General features: G+C 42.7%; 1 protein-coding gene across 2 annotated transcripts in view; it reads right to left on the reverse strand.

Moving 5' to 3' along the window:
• fsd1l (fibronectin type III and SPRY domain containing 1-like) overlaps positions 1-14,024 on the reverse strand; it is a 96,151-nt gene that overhangs the window by 64,013 nt on the left and 18,114 nt on the right. For both annotated transcript variants that reach the window (XM_068030299.1, XM_068030300.1), the window contains exon 3: positions 7,514-7,645. In XM_068030299.1, the coding sequence (XP_067886400.1) occupies positions 7,514-7,645 (132 nt within the window). The remainder of the gene's footprint in view (positions 1-7,513; positions 7,646-14,024) is intronic.

Below are 14,024 nucleotides of genomic sequence, written 5' to 3' on the forward strand. Positions count from 1 at the left end.
AACTATTCAACTTGTCCGCCATTTCTTTACATTTATTGAAATATCACTTATCAGTTGTCAAGGGGCCTATGCTAATCCATACTGTCCTCTTATTCCTAACATTATTGTAAAAATGTTGATCTCTTGCAGGTTTCTTTTCATACTCCTTTTTGCAGCCCTTACTATCTGTTTTGTCACCCTTTGTTCTTCTTTGCATCTTTCCCTTTTTCCAGGATCTGTGCTATTTTTTTGTACTTTGTATGCTTTTTCTTTAGCTTTCTGTTCACTCTTAGCTCTTTAAACATCCCTGGCCCTTTTCATTTGACAACTCTTACATTAAATTATTTTTGAACACCTTCTGCTGATCTGTCATTTTACCCAATAACAGACCATTAACAATCTCTGTTTCACTGCATTAAAGCCAGCCTTATCCAAGTCTAGAATCTTAGTAGCTGTTTTTAGTAGCTGCATTTCTCCCTTTTAAACACTATGTTGAATTTCATCATATGATCACTATTAGATAAATGTTCACACATCATTAGACCGTTCACTAATGTGGCTCATTACTAAATCTAATATAGCATAGCCCCTTTTTTGTTTGTTCTAGGCCATAACATTGGAGAAAACTATCCTGAACATGCTCAAAAAAAATTCATTACCTTTCTGACATGTGCTAGTCTGCTTATTCCAATCTAGATGAAAGTTAAAATTGCCCATTAAAACTACTCTGCTTTTACAACATGCTTGTCTAATCTCTGCATTATTGTAATCTACCACTTCACAACTGCTACCAGTGGGTCTACACACAAACCCTAGAGTTTTAAATCCTTTTGTTTCTTAATTCTGCCCATAAAGTCTCCACTGCCTGCTTACCTGTCGTTCTATCCTCTTACCACTGAAGTGGTTACATCCTTAAATCACTGCTACTCCTCCCCTTCTACTGTTGCAGATCTTTTTTTTTAGACCTCATAACTCGCTTTTTGGTTCCCAGTCCTAACCATATTGCAGCCGTGCCTCAGTAATGGCTGCCATGTCACAGCCTCCAAGTTGAACCTGTGCCTGCATTTCATTCAATTTGTTCCTTACACTCCATGCATTTGTATAAAGAACATTTATTTGGGCCCACACTCTAACCTACCCTTCAGCTCTAACGTTTTAATTGCAGATTTCTTATTTCTCTCTCTCGGCTGATTCACCTTCAATCTTTTGGTTTTCCCTTCACTTGTACTGCCTAAAGCATAATTTCTATTACTCTCTCTTCCTTTTTGTTTGTTTTTGAACTGTTATATACTACATTTTCCACCTTAGCCTCTACCGTCCCACTTATTCGTTTAAAGTCCTGTGCCCACCCTTTCCACACGGACCCTGATCCCAGCCAAGTTCAGGTGCAGCCTGTCCCAATGGTACAGTTCCTTCCTGCCCCAATACTGGTACCAGGGTCCCCTTGGACAACCTCCTGCTCCAAGGTGCCATGGTCTGCATTCTGACTGTCATTCCGACAAGTCTTTATTTTTATCTTTACATTGTACCTGTTGAAAAGGAACAGTTTCTGTGGATCCTTGAACCACTTACACTGTACACTACTGGTCACACCAACCACATTCTGAACCTGCACCTCTCTACAAAGGTGACCGATGTCTGAAGCAAACCTTCAGATGTTGTTCCCGTTCCCTTATGTGTTGGAGTGTCTCCAACTCATACTCAGGCTCATTGAGCTAAAGAGATGAGAAAGAGACATTTGTTGCAAATGTGTTCATTCTGGACAGTCTCAGCGCCCAAAACTTCTACATTCAACCTGCTCTGCCAGATCTTAGTTAGACTACTTACACCTATACTTTAGTTTGTTTTAAGTTTTTGTCTTTACACATTAATTTGCAGTAAGTACTAAATCACTGGACAAAAGTACTGCCTCAAGCTTATACGAGCCACTACAAGTATTGAAAGCAAAAGCAGCACCTCCTTTCCCTTGTGCACATAATTCCCACTTGCACCAAATTCCCAACTTTTGCACTTTAAGATGTACTCTGTGCCCATACTTTGAACTGAATTATTTTTAATAGTTAGTTGGGTAATTGGCTTCCATGGATATCTTCTAAGCCACCTTTCTTGGAAACAGACAAAGCAGGGAACTCTAAATCCCAGGCCTCCTATCTAGATATAATGCAGGCTTTCTTCAAAGTAGAGGATTGCTTCTCTCTTTCTCAAGTCAGGCAATCAGAATGTTAACCAATTTTATTGCTGAAGGAGTTCCATTTCTTCCCCCTCAGACTGAACGGACAGTTCTTTCTGCAAGGAAATTAGATATTGTCTCTTCTCATTGTTATAACTTTTGAGAAAAGGAGCTTTTAGGGCCAATAAGATGTTACAAATACAATGCACCACACACTTTACTTGCGCTTTTGAACTGCTAGTGGGATCGGGAGAAAGAGATGGAACAAATTCACACATTTTCATGTACATGAAAAGAGGTTCTGCATAACCTTGTGACTGACATGGCCTGTCCTCAAGCAGAGGACTTAACACTAAGAAGCAAACAGATATTCCCAGAAATAGACAGTTCTGACAATGTCATGGTGAAATGCGAAACAGACATCTCAGTTAATGTACCTAAATAAGAGGATTCTATTTGGACAGTATTATGATGAGCAGGAGAAACAAGGCTTTATCTCCCTGTTGATGCAGCTGCCCACCATAGTTTTTCTGTCTACACAAACTGGCTTGTGCTGTACTGTGTTTGAAAGTGTGCCGGAGTAGCCTTACTGCCCTTCCTTCCAGCTAATTTATGTACCAGTTGGACTTCTTCTGTTTCAAGATTGGTGACCCTTTATTTTGTTGCGTTATGGGCAACACCGGGAAGGCTGCACTTACTGCCCATCCCTAATTGCAGAGGTGGTGCACCTTCTTGAAACACTGTAGTCCCTGCAGTGACAATGCTCTCATTAGGTAGGGAATTCCAGGATATTGATCCAGCAAGAATGATCAAAAAGTGATACAAGCCCATGGTCGGATGGTATGATTTTTGAGGGGAATGTATCTGCTATCTCTGGTAGAGGCAGTTCAGGGAGTGAGAGGTTCCACTCTGGGTCAAAGACCTATGCAAACACATTGAACCTTTGGACAACCTTTGTTCTAGTACCTCGATGTACTTGGAGCTTTGCTCTAATTGCACACAATGGCAATTCTTCATCATCCCCCTTAGGAAATTTCAGTTCCCAAATACCTGTTAGGCACATGGATAAATAGTACATATCATAGCCATAGAGTGTCAGCAGCATATACGGAGACCATCAGGGCAACCATCAAGGGAAGTGCTCTCTCCTGGATGGTATTGAGCTTCTTGAGTGTTGTTGCAACCACACCTGTCTAAGTGAATGCTGAACCTTCCATCACACTTTTTAAAAAAAAATTACTCATTCACAGGATATGGGTGCCACTGGCAAGGCCAGTATTCATTGTCCATCCCTAACCACCTGAGAAAATGGTGAGCCACGTTCTCAACCTGCTGCAGTTCATGTGGCGTATGCACTCCCACAGCACTGTTAGGTAGGGAATTCCAGGATTTTGACCCAGCAACGATGAAATAACTGCAACATATTTCCAAGTCAGGATGGTGTTCATCTTGGAGGAGAACTTGCAGGTGGTGGCGCTCCCATGCACCTGCTACCCATGCCCTTCTAGGTACTGGAGGTCATGGGTTTGGGATGCGCTGTCGAAGAAGCCTTGGTGAGCTGCTGCAGTGCATTCTATACATGGTATATGCTGCAACCACATAGTGGCAGTCGTGGAGGAAGCCACTGTCCTGAGGAACTCCTGCAGTGATGTTCTGGGGTTGAGATGATTAGCCTCCAACAATGGCCATCTTTTATTGCATGAGGTGGAGCCAAGGGAGAGTCCTTCCCCACAACCCTCCCCAATCAGATTCCCATTGACTTTAATTTTACTAGGGTTCTAATACGAGTCATTCTGTCGAAGGCTGCCTTGATATCAAGGGCATTCTCCCCTCACCTCTGGAATTTAGTACTTCTGTCCATATCTGGATCAAGACTGAAATGTGGTCTGAAGCAGAGTGGTCCTGGCCAAACCCAAACCATGCATCAGTGATCAAATAAGTGCCATTTTGACGAACCCACGTCTGAATTAAGGTTCTGACCAGGTGCACAGCCAAGTGGCTCTGGTAGAATCTAAACTGAGCATCAGCAAACAGGTTCTGATGAATGTCACAGACCTTAAATGTTATAACCCTCTCTCTCCACAGATGCTGCCAGACCTGCTATATATTTCCAGCATTTTCTATTTTACAACAGGTTATTGGTAAACAGAAGTCACTTGATGACATTGTTGACTCATTCCATCACTTTGTTGATTGAGGGGCAAATGATAGGGCAGTAATTGCCAGGGTTAGATTTATCATGCTTTTGTGGATGGGATGTACCTGGGCAATGTTTTTACATTGCCATCAGGTAGGTACCAGCATCAAAGCTGCACTGTAACAACTTGGGCTCGGCGGCTAGTGCCTGTGCACAGGTCTTCAGCACTGCACTACTTTTTTGCCCAATTGTCCATCACCATTCTTGAATGGATGGGGTAGGGCACAAGCTTTGCTCTGATCAAGATAGTTGGGGGGGCCACTTAGTTGTTTATAACCTGCTGCTTTGTGTGGTAGCTGGTCTAGGTTAGTACTGCATTCTAAACCAAGTCTTATGTTGCATCTGGCACCCTTCCATACCTTCAGTGAATCAGAGTTGGCCACCTGATAATGGAGGAGGAAGAGAGAGATCTGTGGGGCCATTTGGTCACAGATATTGGTATACAATTTTGCTGCTGCTGGCCCACAGCATTTCATGGGCACCCAGTAGCTTACCTTAGTCTGTCCTACTGATCATGCCAAACTACATGAAGATGTGTGCCTTCAAAAAGGACTGTGCAGCTGTCATTTCTGTATAGACTAGTGTGGTCAGATGTGCCTTTGACAGGTAGGCTAACAAGGATGAGGTCAAGTAAGTTGCTCCCTTTACCCTCTGACAGAGGCTCAGTCTGGCAGCTCGTTAAAGTGGCACCACCAAGCCATTCTTGGTGAATAACAATAAAGATCCACCATCCAGAGTACTTTGTGTCCTTGTTTACCCTAAGTTGTGTTCAACATGGAGGAGTACTCATAGGATGTTTGGTACCAGGGGTTTCCTTGGTCTTGCTTGACCTGAATCCAAGAGATTTATGGGGTCCAGAATGAATTTGGAGGTTGCCCAGGGTCAAGCCCACCTGACTGTACACCACTGTACCACACTTCTGGTGTGTCTATTCCTGCTAGGTAGGAACAGGGGTGGTGGCAGGGACACAGTGGGTGGGAAGGAAGCCAAGATGATGGAGGAGTCAATGCTGGCTGATAGATATGACTTGACCATGACTGTCCGGTATTGCTAAAGTAGTCTGTGGGACAACTCCTTCAACTTTATAGTGAACGGGACTCTGTAGGGTTGATTAGGCTGAGATTGCTAGATTCGTACCCTGATCTGACAGGTTCCTTTCCCTGAAAGACATGTGAACCATGTTTTTTTTTTTGAAAATGACAAGTCGCCTTGTTCAAGATTGCAGACTAGCACCAGGAAAAAAACAAGTGACCAATTTATTGAATTAATTTCACAACTTGTCAGAGTAATATTTGAACTCAACTTCTAGGTTTCCAGCCAGTATAATAGCCTTGTGTGAGCATTTCTTGAAAGCAAATTTGTCAAGTCATGATGCTTGGAAACAAGGATTTTCTGCAGCAATTAAAAGTCAGTGAATATGAATGGACTATTATATTTTGCACAGTATTTATAGCCTGACAGATGGCAACATAAACATGCTGACTCAGCTATTGAGGTACATTGTTTTGACGCAGGCAGTGCATCATATGGGACATATTCCAGCTGGGGTAAGGTCTGTAATGAGGGCAAAATGCCAAGCTGTCTCTTGGCCTTTTGCATGTGAATAGCCATTTATTTTCCCCCTGCTTGATATGTATTCAATACTGCGGTCTAGGGAATCAACATAACCTTCCCTTCCTTTGTACACTTGTCCTACAAAAAAACCCACAAATATGATATGCTTCAGAGGCAGCTCATTCAACTTCTGGAGAATCTAAGAAAATGAAATCTTGGATATTTAGAACACAGAATATTTGACACTGTCTAATTTATCCGATGCTCGAAACTACCTTCCGAGTGGTTGAAAAATATTCAAGACAAAATTATTGACCTCATCAGGGCATGCACAAGCACCTGTCCAAGGATTCTGGTACCAGAGTGATCACAATTGTCTTGGTCCCCATATGAAGAAACTCAGACTCTGAGGGTTTGAAGTAGCTACTCTTCATCTTCCACATATTGTAGCAGTATTGTCTACCTTGAAAGGTTCTGAAAAAACCACTTGCTGAGTAAGTAAATGGATGCCATCATGTTACAGATAGCGATGCTACTTGTGGCCTCTGCTCTTGCATCGTATCAAGCCCCAGGCCTGGTGCCATTTGTATCAGTTCATTCCCCAGTTGAGGCTTTCACTGTCAAATTTTTCCTTGGTAAAAAGTTTGGGAAAAAATCTTCAACCACTTATTTGGTGCTTTGTACTGCTTGTGGTTTGATAAACATATGCTGCATATTGTATGATTCTGCCTGTTGCATTCTTAGCACAAAGGATGTAAGAAATAGTAGTAGACTATATGGCCCCTCAACCCTGCTCTGCCATTGTATACAATCATAGATGATCTTCTGCTTGAACTCTACTTTCCTGTCTGGTCCCCATATTTGCTATACTGTTCAGCTGGATGAGTTCAAGCTGCTAGTAACTGGCTTCTTTGTCCCTTACTTGGACACACAAAATTCAATGGCTACAAAATGGTCACTAATCAGAGAATAGGGCTCCCAACAGCTGCTCGCTTGCACCAAATAAGGAGCTATTTCTAGAATAGGATCAGGTGCAGTTACCAGTGATGGATAAGAGAGTTTCCTGACCTGAAGGCCAGTATCTCATTGTAAAAATTCTACTAAATACAGATCAGCCAGTAAGTGAGAAAGGCTATCTGCAACTGTTGCAGAATATGAAACAGCACAAGATTACACACAATATTTTTAATAGGTTGAAATGACAAAGGCAGCACTTTTGATTGGGAAACTATCCTTCACCAATAGAAGTGACAATTCTGGGGTAGGGGAGAGATGGCAGCCAAAATTTATACTTTGCGAGGTTAACATTTTATTAACCTTTCATTAGTCAAACGCAAGCTGGTGCCGCGTTAAATTCCCACGCTAGGAGTAGCACAATTAAAAGAAAGTTGTCAAATTTCTGAATCTCTGACCAATTCTGGTTGACTTGAATCGAGATCAAAGTTACAAGTTTGAGTAAAAGAGAAATTCAATAGTTTGAAGTAATACATTTAATTTTCTACATACACAAATATACAGATTAAAAAAATTGCATTCTTCAAGATAATCCCAACAAGATAGTTACAAGATGGAAAAAACACAATGAAAAGTTTGTCTTGAAGGACTGATGTTACCTGGAGCTCTTGACTTTTGTATGCTTGTTCTTGCTTAATCTTATTCACCATACTAGCCTTCATTTCATCCAAGGTGGCCTGGAGAGCACCAAATTCTTCGTCTAAGTCAAACATTACCTTGGTGGTATTGACCTGCGTGGAAAAGGAAAAGTAACAAAATTAATTCTCATCAGTTATATAGGTAAATAGGATCTTAAGCAAAGATGTCGTCACAATGATATTTTGGTACAAGAATTGGTTAAAATAAAACTGAGAGGAAAGAGGAACTGAAGGGAAACAAAGACATTTTCAGTGCATTCCATTAGTCTGTATGCAGTCAATTCATATTACATAACTATTAAGAATAGAAGTTATGTTCATTTATGAACTTTAATTCTAAAGGTACAAGTTCCCTCAGATTTAATTAGTTGTGTTTTGGCAGACTTGGATGGATATGTAGCATGCTATAGTGAAGAAAGATTATTACATAATGTTGACTTACTTTAGACATTTGACTAATTTACAATTAAAATTGTTTTAACACGAGTAAAAAGGATAAATTTATTTTATAAAAATTGGAATTAGCAATTAAACAAAAATAATTGCTAAAGCTTTGAATAAGAAGTTGAATGATTTCACCAGGACCATATGAACCCCCTAAAAAATGTTGTTAGAAAGAATTAAGTTCAGTATCCTTTTAAGAATCATGAGCATGGACATGAGTGCCTAAAGATGATCAGTGTTCACTGCTGTTGTCTCATTACTAGGTTCAGACAGTCTCCCCATGAAGGGCAATCAGCTAAAATCACTCAATAATTTTAATCCATTACCTCCAATGATAGCTATTCACACAAAATTAAATCAAGGGGAAGTAAGCCATAATAGTGCAAAATCTATTTTTTTTTTTTAAAAAGTGCTCCTCATGCTATCTTCCCTCAAACAGATGTACCTATGCAGCATGGTTAATGCTCACTACATCACTGAAATGTTATTTAACTGAGAGACCTTTTCAAATTCATTCTACAAGGAAAAGGAAACAGTTAACAAATGGTTCAATAAACTTTCCATTCTGCCTTTTTAATTAATCATGCAAATCAGCAAGGTGTGTAGCCTTATGCAATGGCAGTAAATGATGGTGAACAATTCAGAACTTTCTCATCAAAAGCTAAACTAAATATTGCATTACTGACAACCTTAAGCCTCAATATGCAGTTAATCGCTTATACACAAGCCCTCTTAAGTAATTCAGGCACATGCAAATTAATTATTTTGAATTCTCCCTTTTTAAAATGGTATTCCAATCCAAGTCTATTCACACTTCACATTAAACCAGAGAAAATACTCTCTGAATCTCAACTTTTGATCATTCACAGCATTAAAGTAATGGGGAAAAACCCTGTTCCTAAGGACATTACAATTTGAGAAGTCATGTGGGCCAACAGGATTACTGAGCCTTGTGGGATTGGAGTCCCACATAAAAAAAAGTTGCAAAGCAACCCAGATTCCTGGAAATGTTTGACCTTCAAAATACCCTTACAACGGAAAACTCTATTCAGGAATTTGTAAACAACTTATATTTATATAGTATATTTAACATAATAACATGTCCCAAGAAGTATTATTAAACAAAATATATGATAGCCACATGGGAGATATTAGGTCAGATAATCAAAAGCTTTTTAAAAAATATTTGTTAGAGGATGTGGGCATCGCTGGCTAGACCAGCATTTATTGCCCATCCCTAATTGCCCTCGAGAACGTGGTGGTGAGCTGCCTTCTTGAACCGCTGCAGTCCTTGGTGTATGTACACCCACAGTGCTGTTAGAAAGGAAGTTCCAGGATTTTGACCCAGCGACAGTGAAGGAGCGACAATATAGTTCTGTCAGGATAGTGTGTGGCTTGGAGGGGAACTTACAGGTCATGGTGTTCTTATGCATCTGCTGCCCTTGTCCTTCTAGATGTTAGAGGTCATGGGTTTGGAACATGCTGTGGGAAGGGGCCTTGGCGAGTTGCTGCAGTGCATTTTGTAGATGGTACACTGTGCTTCAGTGGTGGAGGGAGTGAATTTTGAAGGCGGTGGATGGGACACAAATCAAGCGGGCTGCTTTGTCCTGAATGGTGTCGAGCTTCGAGTGTTGTTGGAGCTGCACCAATCCAGGCAAGTGGAGAGTATTCCATTACACTCCTGACTTGTGCCTTATAGATGATGGGTAGGCACTGGGGAGACAGAAGGCGAATTACTCATTGCAGAATTTGCAGCCTCAAACCTGCTCTTATAGCCACTGCGTTTGTGTCCAGTTCAGTTTCTAGTCAATGGTGACCCCCAGGATGTTGATAGTGGGGGATTCAGCGATGGTAATGCCACTGAACATCAAGGGGAGATGATTAGATTCCCTCTTGTTTGAGATGGTCATTACCTGGCACTTGTGTGGTGTGAATGTTACTTGGTCAAAGAGGTAGGTTTTAAGGAATGTCTTAAAGGAGGAAAGGTGAAGAGCTATAGGGAGGGTATTCCAGAGCTTGGGCCGAAGCAACAGCCACCAATGATGCACAAGAGGCTAGTCCCCCACAGGAGGTTGGTTAGCAAAATTAAAGCACCTGGGATAGGAGGCAATATATTGGCATGGATTAAGAATTGATCAACAGGCAGAAAACAGAGTAGGGATAAACGGCTCAGTCTTGCATTGGCAGGCTGTGACTAGTGGGGTACCTCAAGGACCAGTACTTGGCCCTCGGCTGTTCACAATATATATCAATGATTTGGATCTGGGGACCAAATGTAATCTGTCCCAGTTCGCAGATGACACAAAAACTAGGTGGGAACGTGCGTTGTAAGGAAGATGTAAAGTGGCTTCAAGGGGATTTGGACAGACTTAATGAGTGGGCAAGAACGTGGCAGATGGAATATAAAATGTGGAAAAATGTGAGGTTATCCATTTTGGTAGGAGGAACAGATGCGCAGAGTGTTTCTTAAATGATAAGAGATTAGAAAGTGTAGATGTACAAAGGGAGCTGGTTGTCCTAGTCAATAAGTCACTGAAAGCTGGCATGCAGGTGCAGCAAGCAATTAAGGAGGCTAATGGCATGTTGGGCTTTATCACAAGAGGATGAGAGTCCAGGGGTAGTGAAGTCTTGCTTCCGTTGTATAGACCCTTGGGTAGGCCGCACTTGGAGTACCTTAGGAAGGATATTGCTGCCATAAAAGGAGTGCAACGAAGGTTCACCAGACTTGTTTATGGGATGGCGGGACTGTCCGATAAAGAGAAATTGTGGAAACTAGGCCTGCACTCTCTAGAGTTTCAAAGAATGATCTCACTACAAACTACAAAATACTTAAAGAAATAGACAGGGTAGATGCAGCCAAGATGTTTCCCCTGGTTGAGGAGTCTAGAACCAGGAGACATGATTTCAAAATAAGGGGAAAGCCATTTAGGACAGAGATGAGGAGAAATTTCTTTACTCAAAGGATTGTGAATCTGTGGAATTCTCCACCCCAGAGGGCTGTGGAAGCTCAGGCATTGAGTATGTTTAAAGTAGAGACTGAGATTTTTAAATACCAATGACAAAGGGATATGGGGATAGTGTGGGAAAAAGGATGATCTGCCATGATTGTATTGAATGGCAGAGCAGACTCAATGGGCTGAATGACCTTACTCCTGCTTCTATGTCCCTATAATTAGAGGAGTGCAGATATCATGGAGGTTGTGGGGCTGGAGAAGATGACAGAGGTAGAGAGGGGCAAGGCCATGGAGAGATTTGTAAACAAGGATGAGAATTTTAAAAATCAAGACGTTGCTTGACTGGGAGCCAATGTAGGTCAGTGAGCACAGGGGTGATAGCGGAATGGGATTTGGCGCAAGTTAAGACACAGGCAGCAGAGTTTTGGATGACCTCAAGTTTACGGAGAGAAGAATGTGGGGAGGCCAGCCAGGACTGCATTGGAATAGTCAAGTCCAGAGGTAACAGGCATGAATGAGGGTTTCAGCAGCAGATCAGCTAAGACAGAGATGAAGTCAGACGACGTTACAGAAGTGATAACAGACAATCTTAGTAAGGCATGGATCGGAGGTTGGAAGTTCATCTTGGGGTCAAATGTGACAAAAAGGTTTTGAACAGACTGGCTTAATCTCAGACTGTTGCGAGAGAGAGGGATGGAGTCGGTCGCTAGAGAACAGAGTTTGGAGAGGGGGCTGAAACAATGGCTTCAATCTTGTCAATATTTAATTGGAGGAACTTTCTGCATGTCGGATAAGCAAACAATCAAAAGCATGGCATTTGTGGTGATACTTCAATCTCCATTTACAGTAATACATAGCCGCCAACTGGAACTGATGAAATTGATAACCTATCTGCAGATCTTAGATGATTAAACCACTATTGTTTCTCATCTACAAAAAAGGACTTGGAATCGGAAACCACTGCAAACGTATCCAGTTTCTTGGCAGCATGGAAATAGAAGAGGAACACAGGCAACGCAAAAGTATCTAGATTAGTCCTCAATTGGGCAGACAGATAGCAAGTGAAATTTAACACTGACAAAGGCAATATTACATGTAGGCCAAAAGATATATGGAGCATCAGCATGCAACAAATTGGATAAAATTAGCACAGAAGACTCAACAGGAGTTCAGAAGTTCTTCCTCTTGAGAGACAGTGGGTAAATGCCTAGAGGTGGTCTGGTTTGTGGAGCAGCACCTGGAGTGGCTATAAAGGCCAATTCCAGAGTGACAGACTCTTCCACAGGCGCGGCAGATAAAATTGGTTGTTGGGGCTGTTACACAGTTGGCTCTCTCCTTGCACTTCTGTCTTTTTTTCCTGCCAACTGCCCAAGTCACTTCGACTCGCCACTTTTTAGCCCTGCCTTTATGGCTGTCCGCCAGCTCTGGCCATCACAGGCCTTCATTTTGTGTTTGCAGACGTCTTTAAAGTGGAGGTACGGCCGGCTGGTGGGTCTGATACCAGTGACAAGTTCACTGTACAATGCGTCCTTGTGGATCCTGCCATCTTTCATGCGGCTCACACGGCCAAGCCATCTCAAGCGCTGCTGGCTCAATAGGGTGTATATGCTGGGATGTTGGCCGCCTCGAGGACTTCTGCGTTGGAGATACGGTCCTGCCACCTGATGCCAAGGATTCTCTGGAGGCAGCGAAGATGAAATGAGTTGAGACGTCGCTCTTGTCCAGGCCTCGCTGCCATAGAGCAAGGTACTGAGAACACAGGCTTGAAACACTGACTTTTGTGTTCAGTGCACCATTTTCCCACATCCTCTTTGCCAGGCTGGACATAGCAGCGGATGCCTTTCCCATGCGCTTGTTGATTTCTGCATCGAGAGACAGGTTACTGGTGACAGTTGAGCCTAGGTAGGAGAACTCTTGAACCACTTCCAGAGCGTGGTTGCCGATATTGATGTATGGAGCATTTCTGACATCCTGTCCCATTATGTTCATTTTCTTGAGACTGATGGTTAGGCCAAATTCATTGCAGGCAGCAGCAATCCTTTCGATGAGTCTCTGCAGACACTCTTCGGTGTGGGACGTTAATGCAGCATCGTCAGCAAAGAGGAGTTCCCTGATGAGGACTTTCCGTACTTTGGTCGTCGCTCTGAGACGGGCATGGTTGAACAACCTGCCATCTGATCTTATGTGGAGGAAAATTCCTTCTTCTGAAGACTTGAACGCATGTGAGAAGCAGCAGTGAGAAGAACCCAAGCAGTGTAGGTGCAAGAACACAGCCCTGTTTCACACCACTCAGGATAGGAAAGGAGTCTGATGAGGCACTGCTATGCTGAATTGTGCCTTTCATATGGTCATGGAATGAGGTAATGATACTTAGCTTTGGTGGACATTCGATCTTTGCTAGTAGTCTGAAGAGACCACATCTGCTGACGAGGTCAAAGGCTTTTGTGAGATCAATGAAAGCAATGTAGAGGGGCATCTGTTGTTCGCGGCATTTCTCCTGTAGCTGGCGAAGGGAGAACAGCATGTCAATGGTGGATCTCTCTGCTTGAAAGCCGTACTGTGCCTCAGGGTAGACACGCTCAGCCAACTTCTGGAGTCTGTTTAAAACAACTCAAGCGAAGACTTTCCCCACTATGCTGAGCAGGGAGATTCCACGGTAGTTGTTGCAGTCACCCTTGTTCTTACACAGGGTGATGATATCGGCATCACGCATTCCTGTGGTACTGCTCCCTCTTCCCAGCACAGGCAAAGCAGTTCATGGAGTGCTGAGAGTATAGAAGGCTTAGCACTCTTGATTATTTCACGGGCAATGCTGTCCTTTCCAAGGACTTTTCTACTGGCTAGAGAATCAATGGCATCACTGAGTTCCGATTTTGCTGGCTGTTCGTCCAGCTCATCCATGACTGGCAGAGACTGGGCTGCATTGAGGGCGGTCTCAGGGACAACCTTTTCCCTGGAGTACAGTCCTAGGTAGTGCTCCACCCAGCGGTTCATTTGCTCGCGTTGGTCAGTGATCGTGTCCTCGATTTAGACTTGGTGGGGGGGGGGGATCTTCTTGATGGTAGGCCCAAAAG

Source organism: Heterodontus francisci, chromosome 4 (assembly GCF_036365525.1).
Source record: "Heterodontus francisci isolate sHetFra1 chromosome 4, sHetFra1.hap1, whole genome shotgun sequence".
Lineage (NCBI taxonomy): Eukaryota > Metazoa > Chordata > Chondrichthyes > Heterodontiformes > Heterodontidae > Heterodontus > Heterodontus francisci.